General features: G+C 55.5%; 2 protein-coding genes across 2 annotated transcripts; one reads left to right on the top strand and one right to left on the bottom strand.

Annotated features, from left to right (window-relative positions):
- Positions 1–1931: 1931 nt before the first annotated feature.
- On the bottom strand, positions 1932–2117 carry ColSpa_06700 (uncharacterized protein; the record flags this gene model as incomplete). Its single annotated transcript, XM_049272912.1, has 1 exon — positions 1932–2117. The coding sequence occupies one exon, from the start codon at positions 2115–2117 to the stop codon at positions 1932–1934; it is 186 nt and encodes a 61-aa protein (XP_049128869.1).
- Positions 2118–10750: 8633 nt separating this feature from the next.
- ColSpa_06701 (mitochondrial Rho GTPase 1) lies at positions 10751–12717 on the top strand (the record flags this gene model as incomplete). The annotated part of the gene is made up of 2 exons (XM_049272913.1): positions 10751–10760; positions 10844–12717. 2 exons carry the CDS (start codon positions 10751–10753, stop codon positions 12715–12717), a joined length of 1884 nt encoding a protein of 627 aa, XP_049128870.1.
- Between the last annotated feature and the right edge of the window lie 298 nt (positions 12718–13015).

Genomic DNA, 13015 nt, shown 5'->3' on the forward strand with positions numbered 1-13015 from the left:
TCTCGGTCAAACCAGACATCTGAACAAAAGTCATGACGAGCGTACGCGACATCCATTTGTTCGCAATGTTTCCGTGCCTCGAGTTGGCGTGACCCTTGCCAAGCTAAAACTCGTTGTGTAACTGTAGCGATTGTGAACTGATAGCGCACTTCCACGTGAGATTGGGCGTCGCGGCTGGCTAATGCTGATGCTGATGCTGAGTCTGAGTCTGACTCTAAGCCGGAGCTTGCTGGCTGACACTCCGTTTCTCTCAGCACCACCAGTTTGCTTTCCCTCGCTCCTGTCCGACGAGACTGTTTGCTTGGGCCTTGGCTCGGTTAAAGAAACCTGCCCAACTTAGGGTGGTGGATTGTCTGGCCGGCTTGGCGGATTTCCTGGGTAACGCAGGCCGTGATGCAGAACTTCTGCTTTCGTAAGACTAGCAACTTATATTGTCATTATCGTGTCAACGGACCATCGCCAGGTTGCAACAATCTGCCTTTTTCCATAGCTCAGCTGGGGGCTTCCTGTGGGCTGCGCGGGTGGTCATCAGACATATGTGTGCTTGATAAAACAAGAAGGAAAAAACCCATCCAGACCACGGCATGCGATGTGGTAGAGACCCAGATCGATGGTAGGGAGAGCAGTGCTACGATGGTAGCAAGCAACGATGGAGGGGGGGCAGAAAAGCAACCAGAATCGAAACACATGGTTCGAGCGCCTGCACTTGCACATTGTTGCTCAGACTGCGCCCAGTCGCCCAAAAGAGACGAGAGAGGCAGCCCTGCGATACGGCCTGCATGGCATGCACCTTATTCGCGCGCAACATCTGCACGCAACGCTGGCACATGCGGTACGTGGTAATTAAGGTGTTCGCGATGTCTTGAAGGTACAGCAGCATCTGCCCATTCTTCAGACCGTCGTCGTAAGTGCCAGAGGAAAAGAGGTAGGATGCCCGAAGCGTTGCGCTTCAATACAGCAATTGCGACGGGCGCCCACCATGATGGTGCCTTTGCGAAGCGATTCATGGCAGCGCCGAGCCGGAAAGCTGCGTGTCGGTTTACCCTCGTCACCGCAGACTACCGGAGTCAGCAATGCCGAGCAGAAAACTTGAGATTCGACAGCGAAAGTCAAACAGAATTAAAAAAAAAAAAAAATACCTTGGTACAAGCAAGAAGACACCCACAGACGGTGTTGCCGTCGCCCGCCGTTCGTCTGACGGATAGGGCGACGGATGACCGAAAGCCCCCCGACGCCACTGATTGGCCCCTGCATGAGTCGTGCGATGGGATGGAAGCCCGATAGAAGCTGTGGGTCCCTGCCTCTTCCCTGCCGCCGTCGCCCAGTGGTGGTTGCGTGTACGCCTGCCCTTCCAAGTCGTTGTTGCTGCGCCGTCCGCCGCCGCCACACCTTCCTTTCCCTTTCCTTCCAATTCTGCCCTGCAAGAGTGACGGTGCCCGGTGCGAATCTGGAAATGACCGCCATCGAACTGGCAATGAATGACACGCCCGTCCTTGGGGAAAAAAAGATGGAAAAATGGCAGAGGCAACACCGGCCCAGTGGGTCCTCGTGTGGGATGAGCGTGGTTGCCCACCACTCCTGCCCCTGCCTGCCTGCCCTGGAATCCATGGTCCGCTGCGATTGAAGCGGTCTTTTTTCCGTTCATTAATACGGAACACGGGACACTGCGTAGTCGTAGTAGTAGTTGTCTCCTCGACTGTCTCTCTGCCAGAATATGCCTCGCAGCTTGCTGCCCGGTACCTGTCTCTTGTTGGTCCGCGCCCAATATCTCACATCGACGACCGTCTACGGCCAATGCAGCTAAAACCCAGCCTAGGCTAGCAACCATACGCCAACAGACCGCCTCGAAAACGCCGTCGTCACCAAACATGGCTTTGGTATGCACCTCACAAAGCTATACGCATCGCAGGGGTAAAACTGGGCGCACTGAACTATCCTCTTGCGACACGGGGGTCATGATTTGTCCTGCTGCCAGTCTCGCCCAAAGCAATCGCCTGCGTCTCCAACACGCCACGCCTCTCCTCCCCTTGAACGGGCAAGATTGGCGAACCCCCACAGCCGCCATCGACGATGGCCATGGCAAGGCCACGCTGCTTAACGTCGGTGCCTCCAGACATGATCACATCCCAGACGCAGCGGGCAGTCATGGGCTTCATCGATCATGAGACTTTCAGAAGACCATCGCGGGGTAAGATGCTGCCCACATCTGAGCGATAGCAGCTAAGCTTGGCTCACGGTCCGCCGTTGCTTGTTTCAAGCGGCATGTGCAACATCCAGACCTGCAGATGTATAAGACAGGCTGAATGCAATAGCCGTGGCGTCTCCACAACCCCCGCGCACCTGATGGCCAGAATCTCACGATGTGGTCAAACGGAAACAGAGATGCTTGCGGCATCCCACGGCCACTGTTACACGGGGAATCCGGCGGCTCATCGCCGCACATCTCGCTCTTCTCCGACCCTGCGCCTCGACAGGCTTGTGAGTCTCGTCTCTCACCATGTAGTGAACGAGCGACCGTTTCGGTCGGGGGTGTGACCCCTCCGTATTGGCAGCTGCAGGTCGGCGGGAATTCGATGCATGTTAGTTTACCCAGCTTCTCTGGCAGGCCCGTTTCCACGGGTTGGTGTGCCGCATGCAGCATTCTCAGCAGACAAAGGCATTCCAGACCGTACGCCTAGCCGGCCTGCTGGTCTGGGCAATGCTTTTTCTTTTCCTTTCCTTTTTTACGGATCCAGCATCCATTGAAATCCACTGAGCCGACAGTGTTCTTCACCCCCTGCCCAGGATCCAGTGGGATCGTCGCTAGGAGAGAGACGGAAACACTTTGGCAGCTGGACCCGGCCCTGGACCGAGCCCTGCCATAGGAGCATCCTTCTGGACTCCTGAGGGTTCGGTAACATCTCCACCGATAAGCACCAGGCCTTGGTTGGTTTGGGGCCAGCATTGCTCCGGTTTTCGTTCCAGCTCGAAGCGAAGGGTGACCTCCCTAAGACTTCCGAATCCTAGCACCGATGGTCCTGCTTTTGGGCTGCCGGCCTATCAACTTACAATGCCGCGGTTGCAGCGCTTCCGCCCATACTTGGTGCTGCATAAGAAAACATATCAAGCTGAGCCCGAAATGAATCCATGACCATACGATTCGACGGCCAACACCATTCACACTGCAACTCTTCTCCATTTTCGAGGGCTTTCGACCCCTCCACCAAGAACCAACAGGAGACAGGGAACAATGGACCTCTCACCGACACAAGTGTGTGGGTTCTTCGCTGAAATTTTGGCGATGGCGCCTTCAACCCTGCTTTTCCCTCCGATTGCAACTTTTCTCCCCTTTTCGGTGGCTGGCAACCAATAAGCGCCGCGCTAGGAAGAATGACTCCGAGATAACGAAAAGTGCACTAAACCACCAACACCACCGTGCAGCGGTCCGAAGCCGCACCGAACCCGGACCTACGCCGACTAGAGTTCTTCAGGATACGGACGTGAGTTTCGGCTTTTGCCAACGGCGGCTCGTCTCACAATCGCTCAGCGCCCGTCGAGTACTGCGGTTTAAGTGCTCTTGATCAGACTTCCCTGTATGCCGAGAATCAAGCCGGGATTGTGTCATCAACAATCCTCAACCTTGGGCTCGAACAGCCTCTTTTCGAACTAATGAACTACAGCCGCCCGCCGTCGTAGGCGAGCTTTCTTGGCCCCTGGCTATTATCGCCATTGCATCCACGGAAGGCCAGGTTGTCCCAAGTTGGCCACGTATGTACGCACCGCTTGCCCCTTCGCCGTCTCCTTTGCAGCCACAGAAAGTTTGAATAGTTGCTTTATACAATGTCTTTGATATCCAAGCATCCCAGTCGAATAGCCCGCACAAGCTGCGTTGAGGGCGGATAACCAGCAGAAGCGAGCTCAATCCCTTACCCACCAAGGCTCCGCCTGCAGAGGGTGGTCGTCCCGTCGAACTAAGTGGCGCTACACTAGGTACAAGAAGGGCCGCAACTTGCAAGGGGGCCAGCGTGCAAGATCCCATGGAGCTACCAAGGCTACAACGAACAAAGTTCGCTGTGAGCACAGAGTTGGCGTCCCAACGGCCCAGCTCGCCGACTGCCGCAGATGGCATTCGCGGCCACTGGGCCCCACCCAATCGACCCAGGGCGTGTGCAAAGACACTATGTAGCATCATGCCTGGTCGCAGACCTGATGTCAGATCACCCAAGAGACCCACTGATATCAACATGACATCTCTCTTTTTCGTCTTCTTTTTTGTGTGCGCATGCGTTTGATCCCTACTCGGTCGTCTCGCCTGAGCTGATCTGTCTCGTCCCAGCGCACATCATGGCCTGAGCATCGTCCACTGCTCGTACTATACCTGTCGGCAAGGGGAATCGACTGAGGACCGTCGGAACCGAGCGGGCTACGTGTTGAGCCGCAGCGATTCTGTAGTGTGGCCCGCATCTCAAGCATAGTTTACATTTGTATTGCAGCAATGTGCGAAAAGCTCGCTGGTAATGGTCGGAATGCCCAAACAGGCCCATCGTTTCAACGATATTGAAGCTCGATGGTCCATCTCGGGCACCAAGCTAGATTGAGTCACGAAGCTTGGCCCCATCTCGAAATCTCGCCAACTACCGCTTACCCATCTCCACTCGCGCCGAAATCTCTCACCTTCGGCCCTTTGCAGCGGTGAAAAAGAAGGGGCCGCGCCGCACGTCTCACATTTTCGAGGCGTCCTGAACGTGAACCTTGATACCACACCCTTTGCTTTGGCCCGATTCTAACCTCTAGGACGCTTGCTTTGGACCACGGCTGTGGAGCCCTCCCTTCAGCCTTGCCTCCTGGCTCCCGACCTCTTAAACTTCCCTGGCGGGCACACACGCACACAAACCGCTCAAAGTGGGCCGTCTACCCGTTATCTACACTACAAACGAAGGATACACTAACACCTGGTTACCGAGAGGGGCTTCATAAGGTGTATCGAACTCGCCGGGATAGAAAAATTTCAAATGGGCTCTGCATCCATACACGTGGATCTCCCGATACGCCTGCATGCACCTCAGATACTAGATTAATACCTACATAGTACTACCCAAGGCATGTAGAAGTGCGCTGCGGCGGTACCACTGCGCCATGCATCCTTTGCGGCTGCATTGATTAAAAAGCCTCACAAACTATCGTCCAACGACTCATAGCATCTTCCACCAGTTTCGTTATCACGGCGTGCCGCATGCTGCGTGTTGAACTCGAGGCCGCCGCCGCCAACAACGAGAACGACATGTGAAAAAGGCTCCGCCCACTGGCGGCAACGACAGCAACGACGTGTTTTTCCGTGACTGCGACACCCTTTCCTAAGCTTCCCAGCAAAGCTGTCGCATATCAAATCAAAGGTGGGTACTCTATACGCCGGGAATTTGCTTTCCCTGCTTTTCCTGAGCAGGGGGAAAGGGGAAAAAAGTCAACGATCCATGGGCCATATGGAAGAGGCCGTTCGATTTCCACCCTCTTGAGTTATGGATCGCGTTCCAGAATCCTGCGGTATCTATCTCCTCGGTCAAAGCAGCTACGACCGTCCAACTTCCCATCCCGACTTCTTTTCGTCGACGTGGATCGGGAAGCCCATCGGCCGGGTTTCCACCCATTCCATCCCGCCACCCCTGCCAGCGGTTGGCAAGCTTGGTTTCCTTTCCAGCCCACCACGACCACCAACGGCATACACACACCCGGTTTGTTCCCATTGACATGGGCTCGCAAGCACAGCAGGCGGCGAAGCGACGAGCCGGCTGGTGGAACCCCCACGCACCGTGCATGCCTACGCCGAATAGGCGTAACCACCAGATGGACGACGACGTTGGATGCAGGTTGCAATCCTAAGTGACAGAGCCCCCCTAACTGGAACACTGGGCCACATGCAGAGGTCAGAGGCGCTGCGGTTGCAGGCTTCGGAGCCCACCGCGGAGCCGCATTTCGATTTTCTGCCAGCCGATGCAGACTGACGTCTCCAATTTTCAAAACGTCCTCGAGGGGGTGGGAAGCTCTGACATCTTTGGTCCTCAAATCACATGCCGATCGCACGTCATCATCACCTTGTTCCTCGTGAGAGAAGCGCGCATCAAGGGTTTACTGCGGCGAAACCCGTTTCTGTACATTCAGGGATTATATGGCACCAGGTGGAACCGGAGCGAAGTTAAAAAATGACTTTTTTCGACATCTTCAAGAAGATGATGGAGGCGCAGTGCAATGCTGGCTGTCTGGCTACGTCTACACCCAAGTTCCAATATCTGCAGCGAAACGAAAATCACCGGAGGACTATAATGGTTGAGATGCACCCTCCGTCGGCACCGGGGCGTCAGTCGGCCTATTCCACGTCCGAATATGACCTTTGCCGGTGCATGTTAGCATGGTGACACCTTCCTGTCGGCGCAAGGTCTACGTACCGTTCTTGCAGCTCGTGATGATGGCCTCTTCTGTAAATTCAAGCCAGCATAATGGGTGGGTATCAACTGCTTTGGACTATGTCGCCAACGTCAGCAACCAAACTCTCTTGTCTCTTGTCGATGGGGAGGGCGGAGCGCAGCCTACGGAAACAGGGGGCAGCATGGCGATTCTCGCGCGAGGTTCCACGGGATGGACGACGCTGCCTTCTTCGTCCACGACGCCTCCGGACACTGTAGAGTTGGACCGGATCCGGCTCGCCAAAGTGTTCGCTGTTTCTTGTCTTTGCAAGGGGTTGGCGAACCGTGATGATACGGAGCCCCGATGATGGACGGAAGCCTATCTCGACAGTTAGCGTTTCCTGCACGCCTATGCTATTCGACGCCTGACTCGAGCCGGTAACGTACCGCCTTGGGGCGATGCAGCATGCCGACGTTGAAATCCCATAAGCACAACCTGCAGTCCTCGCCAACACTGCCGAATCGGTAGTTTCTGTCGTCGCAGCGCCACGGGTCGAACGCTACCGATGTCACCCAGGACTGATGGCCTTGACAGCGCGCTACGATGGCCGAGTCCACGACGGACCAGATGGAGATCAAGTCATCTTGACCTCCCGTCAGCACGTACTTGCCATCCGGCGACCACGTAACGCAGATGAAGCCGCCGTAGTATGAGTGGTAAAGGTCAAGGAGCCTGTCATCTGTCAGCAAAGTAACTTGAGCTTCAAAGTGCAAACGCACTCTTCTTTCAGGTAGTCAATGATGCGGAGCGAGCCGTCTTCCGAGACCACTGCCAGATGTCGGTTATCCGGACTGAACGCAAATGCATTGATCCGCTGGTTCGACAGTTTCCATGACGCCACCGGATTGGTCTTCTGGTTCTTGGAGTGAACCGACTTGTTGATCTGAATCTTGAGGTTGTGGTTGACGCCGTTTGTCGATTCGCTCTCTCCGTTCGTAGAGCCATTTGTTGGCAACTCATCCTCTGGCGAGAACTGCGCGTCCTCTTTATCCTTGTCGTATACCACCAGGGAACCATCCATGTGTGCTGCCAAAAAAAGAGACTCGGAGCCAGGAATCCACCTAATCTCAGAGACGGGCGTACCGTTGATGATGCCCTGACACTGCTGTCAGTTTGTAGTGCGAGCTTGTCGAATCATTGAACTCACGTTCTTGTTCAGACGGGTATATCGTTGCGAAACGGGCTCCCACCAGATGATTTCACCGGTAGAGAAGCCCATGATGACATCAATGTGCGCAATGTTCTTGGTAATTGGGTTGACATCATGACAGAGGCAGTGAGCCTTGGTGAACAGGATTTTGGTCAGGTAGTCGGCCTGGGCCATGTCAGCAAGATGCTTGCATCAGTCTGTATGCCGGACTTCCAACCTTTGTCGGCGACGACAGGTCCAGCCATTGAAACGCCCGATTGATGTTGGCAAAAGCAAACACACCGTCCGTTGGCCGGTCCTGCAGCTTCTTGGCCAAGCTCTCGTTGACAATCACTCTAGAGATGAACGACGAGTTGCTCTTGGTCATGTTGTTCTTCGGCTTAGCCACCTTCTTCTTGGCCGCATCCTTGGTACTGGCCGGCGCCAACGCTGTGTTGCCGTCCCCAAAAGCGGGAGCGGAAACCATGGTCAACGACGTCGGGGGCGCATCGCTGAGCGACCCGCCGCCTCCGTCGCTGCTGAGCCCAGCCTCGGTCGAGTATCGGCCCTCGTTGGGGTGTTCCTGGATATCACCTCCGAATGACAACGTTGTGGCGGAGGAGCCCTTGTAGAAGAAGGGCGGCGCAGCGCGCATGTCGAGGCTGATCAGGGAGAGCTTGGTCCCCGCGGTCGCGGGCTGCGGGTTCGTCGCAAGAGGATTCGGGTTCACGACGGGTGCTTCGGATGGGTGCGGCGGCGGCGTCGCGAGGTGGAGGTCTTCTTTAAGAACGTAGGTACCCTCGCCGACCAGGAACTGGTACTCGGGTCCCTCAGGGTTCGAGAGGATGTTGTTCGTCTCGATCATGGGAGCGATGCCGGCGCCGATGGCTCCATAGGCGCCTGAGTGCGAAGGGTATCGCGGGGGAGGCGGAAGAACGCTACGGATGTCGCACGAGGTGCTAATGTCAGCCGCAATTCAACTTTGGCCTCCACGAACATCGTGGAAGGGCTTGACTGTACGCCAAAGGAGCGGTTTTGGGTGCGTGCTCTGGGCGTCGCACAAGTGGGAGGCTGACGGACAGGCCAACCGCGGGCAAGACAAGGTTTCTTTGGGTACTCACAACATGGCGGGCTATTTATGAAGCGCGTCCCGGTCTACGAGTGCTTCGATTGGGCTGACGGTGATTGAGTACGGACTCCGAGTATGGCGGGCGACAGCGCAAAGAGGAAGGCCGCAACGTCGACGACAGAATGTTGAGGTAACTATCGTCGGGCGTTCGGGATGGAGGTTCGTTATCGGCTCCGCCTCACGTCACTGGCGGCCGCAGTGGGGGTTCTGGGTCTCTGACAACCGCCGGGGCGGTGGAGAGAGGGTTGAGGACGAGGCCGATAGCGACAATCAACGTTTCGGGAAGGTCGCACGACCGAGTGATATCGATGACTTTCGGGGACTCGGGGATCGGACGGCAAAGAGGTCGGGCGGGAGAGTGGGTGAGCAGCGGGTGCCAACGACCAGATGGATCCAAGGGCAGTTGTCCTGGCCGGCGCAAGAGGATGTGAGGCGTGTCACACGAGTATTAATAGAGAGGTGAGGCAGAGGGTAGAGAGGTTGGCAGACAAGGCAAGGTACGGTAGGCAAGTCAAGCAAGGTAGGTTGGTTCGTGGCCAAGGTGCGCCAACCCCAACTCAGAAAGCACACGCATCCCTCGTACCTACGTCTCGGTGTGGTTCTGGTTCAGGTTTGGTCCCCGCCCTTCCCATTGCCCCGGGGCCATGTCAATACCCTGGGATAAGCCATCCAACAGGCACCATGAAGAGGGCATGGAAAGAGGCAGGTCAGCCTGGGGTCCGGAGAAGGATTGCTGAGATGTGAGTGGTGGGAAGGGAACAGGAGGGGTGGCCACCAGGGGGTCCAACAGTCAACTGTGGAGAGAGAGGGCGCGGTATAGGTAGTCACACCAGCACGCTGCAGCATACGCCAGGCGAATCGTCCCTGATGGCCGGGTTTGAGACTGGTCCCCCATGCTCGGAAGTGTGGGGTAAAAGCTGGAGAAGGAGTTCCAAGTCATCTCGGATTGCTTGCCCGAAGAGACGGCATCTGGTAGGGCAGCCAGCCGTAATGCTAGAACATTCGAGGTGGGCGATGGAACATGCCATCGTGTTGATGGGTCCGGGGAACCGGACAGTTGAAGGTGGTGTCACTGCGTTGCTCCAGCTAATTCGAGTTGTGTTCCTTTCTAGGTTCTCAATCATGCTGTATCCACGTAGGTCTGAGAACCCGGAATACAAATGACCAGTTGTTTCTCTTGGAAATAAGAATTGCCACAGAACAACGTCTGGCTGCTAAATAGATGTCTTACTTGTGTAATGTACGTTGAGAGCCAGCCTTGAAAGACGGATGACGAGGACTTGACGAATCTAGAGATTAAGGCCGTTCGACGTTTATAATTCAGAACAAGCTGAGGGGATAGCAACAGCTACGAGGGGAAGCGACAACGGGGACCCTCCGTTCGTCAATCAGCTTGGTCCCAAGAGAGAACATTAGTTTTTGCTAACGATGCCTTGATCAGCAGCAGCGGCTTCTTTAAGGATACCTTCGAGATTCAACAAATAGACTGGCACAAAGGCCGGGCTGTTCCAGCCTTTGATTCGAGCCAGACTCGGAACTCGGAAATAATTTCAACTCCTAAATGTCTCACTTTTTCATTATTTGTCGCGCAACAACGAATGAGGCGGCACGCATTTCACCTCACTCGTCCACCACGCCCTTACGTAATCCACCCATTGCTCTTGCTCGGTTATCACACCCGAGTTGCTCAGCGCTGATCCGCTAAGCGACTTCACTCCTCAGCGGGTCTTCTATCGCCGACGCGCTGGTGCCGCCGAGCCATCAGTGCCTTCCAGTGGTCCCCCACCGGAGTTATCCTTGCAAATCAGGTCGTCATTCGAACTCTACCCCCGTCGACCTGCAGATTCCCGTACTACCCGCTTCAAAGCTTCTCTAAGCCCGTCGGGCCAATTCGACCACAATTGCACTCAACCCCAGCGAAACAGCCACAGCAGCCAGCTTCCATCTCCAAGCTTTGCTTCGCTGCACCGAGCCGATTATCTTGCAAACAGTCGGAAACGAACCTGTCATGGCATCGCAATAGAGCCGCTTCTCCGAGCTTCAACATATCGACCATGGCTTCTGGTAGGTGGCTTGACGGGCAGCTATGCTTCATCCCGGTACTCCTGCTCCTGAGCTTCAAACTGACCGCTCGCGCCCTACTCTAGTACGTATCTGCGTCTGCGGTGACGAGGGCACTGGCAAGTCCAGCCTCATTGCTTCGCTGGTCAAGGACGTCTTCATCTCCAACAAGATCCAATCCGTCCTCCCCTCCATTACGATCCCTCCCCAGCTCGGCACACCCGAGAATGTCACCACCACCATCGTCGACACTTCCGCCCGGCCTCAGGACCGCACCACTCTGCGGAAAGAGATACGAAAGTGCAATGTCATCCTTCTCGTTTACTCAGATCACTACAGCTATGAGCGCGTCGCCCTCTTCTGGATGCCGTACTTCCGCTCCCTCGGCGTCAACGTGCCTGTCGTCTTGTGCGCGAACAAGTCCGACTTGACGGGCGAGGGGAACACACCACAGGTCGTCGAGGGCGAGATGCTACCCGTCATGTCCGAGTTCCGCGAGATCGACTCATGCATTCGCTCGAGCGCGAGGGAGCACCGAAACGTCAACGAAGTTTTCTTCCTCTGCCAAAAGGCTGTCACACACCCCATCGCCCCGCTATTCGACTACAAGGAGGGGAACTTGAAGCCGGCTTGTGTCGACGCGTTGAAGCGGATATTCTATCTCTGTGATAAGGACCAGGATGGATACCTCAACGACCAAGAAATGCACAACTTCCAGTCCAAGTGCTTCGACAAACCGTTAACCGCCGAAGATCTGGAAAACATCAAGCTCTCAATCAGCAAAACAGTGCCAAACATGTCGACTGAGAAGGGCATCGACCAGCGAGGGTTCTTGCAGCTGAACAAGATTTACGCGGAGAAGGGCCGGCACGAAACGATTTGGATCATACTGCGCAAGTTCCGCTACACGGACAGCTTGAGCTTGGAGGATAGCTTCCTGCACCCCAAGTTTGATGTGCCGGAGTATTCTTCGGCAGAGCTGAGTCCTGCAGGCTACCGCTTCTTTGTAGACCTGTTCTTGCTGTTTGATAAGGACAACGACGGCGGTCTGAACGACAAGGAATTGGAGGCCCTTTTCGCGCCGACACCTGGGCTTCCCGCTTCCTGGATCGAGACCTCGTTCCCATCTTCGACCGTGCGTAACGAAGCCGGGCACGTCACTCTACAAGGCTGGCTCGCTCAATGGAGTATGACTACGTTCATGGAACCGAAGACGACGCTCGAGTATCTGGCCTACCTGGGATTTGAACCCGCAACTGCACGTGAAACCACGACAGCGGCTCTCAAGGTCACCAAATCGCGGAAGCGGAGAAGGCGCCCAGGCAAGGTGGAGCGCAACGTGGTGCTGTGCTATGTGTTGGGTGCCTCGGGAGCTGGCAAATCATCGCTGCTGGACGCCTTCTTGAACCGTCCCTTTGACAACCTGTATCGGCCAACGATTAAGCCGCGAAGGGCTGTCAACAGTGTCGAGCTTCCCGGTGGGAAGCAATGCTACTTGATACTCGAAGAACTAGGCGAACTCGAGCCTGCCATCCTGGAAAACCAGGCCAAGCTGGACGCCTGTGATCTCATCTGCTACACGTACGACTCCTCGGATCCCGACTCCTTCTCGCACATCGTTGAGCTGCGCAAGCGCTACCCGCAACTGGACGATCTCCCCAACATTTACACGGCCTTGAAGGCGGATAAGGACAAGACGACACAGCGCAGTGAGATGCAGCCGGACACATACACCTCGAGCCTAATGATGAGCACACCCCTGCATGTCACTGTGAAGTGGTCCAGCATCAGTGAGCTTTTCATCGCACTGGCGGACGCGGCGACGAACCCTAGCACGGCCTTCCCACGTAGCGAGGAGCCGCCGCCGGACAGGACCAGCCTGTATCTCGCCCTGGGTGCCACGGCCTGCGCTGGAGTTGCGGCGTTCATGATCTGGCGACGGTCAACGACATCTGCTTAGAGAAGGGTTCATATTTCAGGCGCGTTCTTTTCCACTTGCATCTGCTCGGAGTTGGCGCGATTTCGCACTATTGTCAACCGCTCGTTAAACATAAATATGATACCCAACTCCGCCCCACACATATACTAGGAACCTTAGTCTCTAATCAAAGTAATATATACGTTGTCCTTCTGTTGGTTACTGGGTTTGTCTTTTGTTTAGATTCTGAAATTGTCTAAGGTGCTGTTGCATAAAATGCAAGGTATTCTTAACGGGCTGTCATTTTGAACTCCCCAACGGCATCACCTGACTGGCGGAG

This window comes from Colletotrichum spaethianum (genome assembly GCF_022836535.1).
Source record: "Colletotrichum spaethianum MAFF 239500 DNA, contig16, whole genome shotgun sequence".
NCBI classification, from domain to species: Eukaryota; Fungi; Ascomycota; class Sordariomycetes; order Glomerellales; family Glomerellaceae; genus Colletotrichum; species Colletotrichum spaethianum.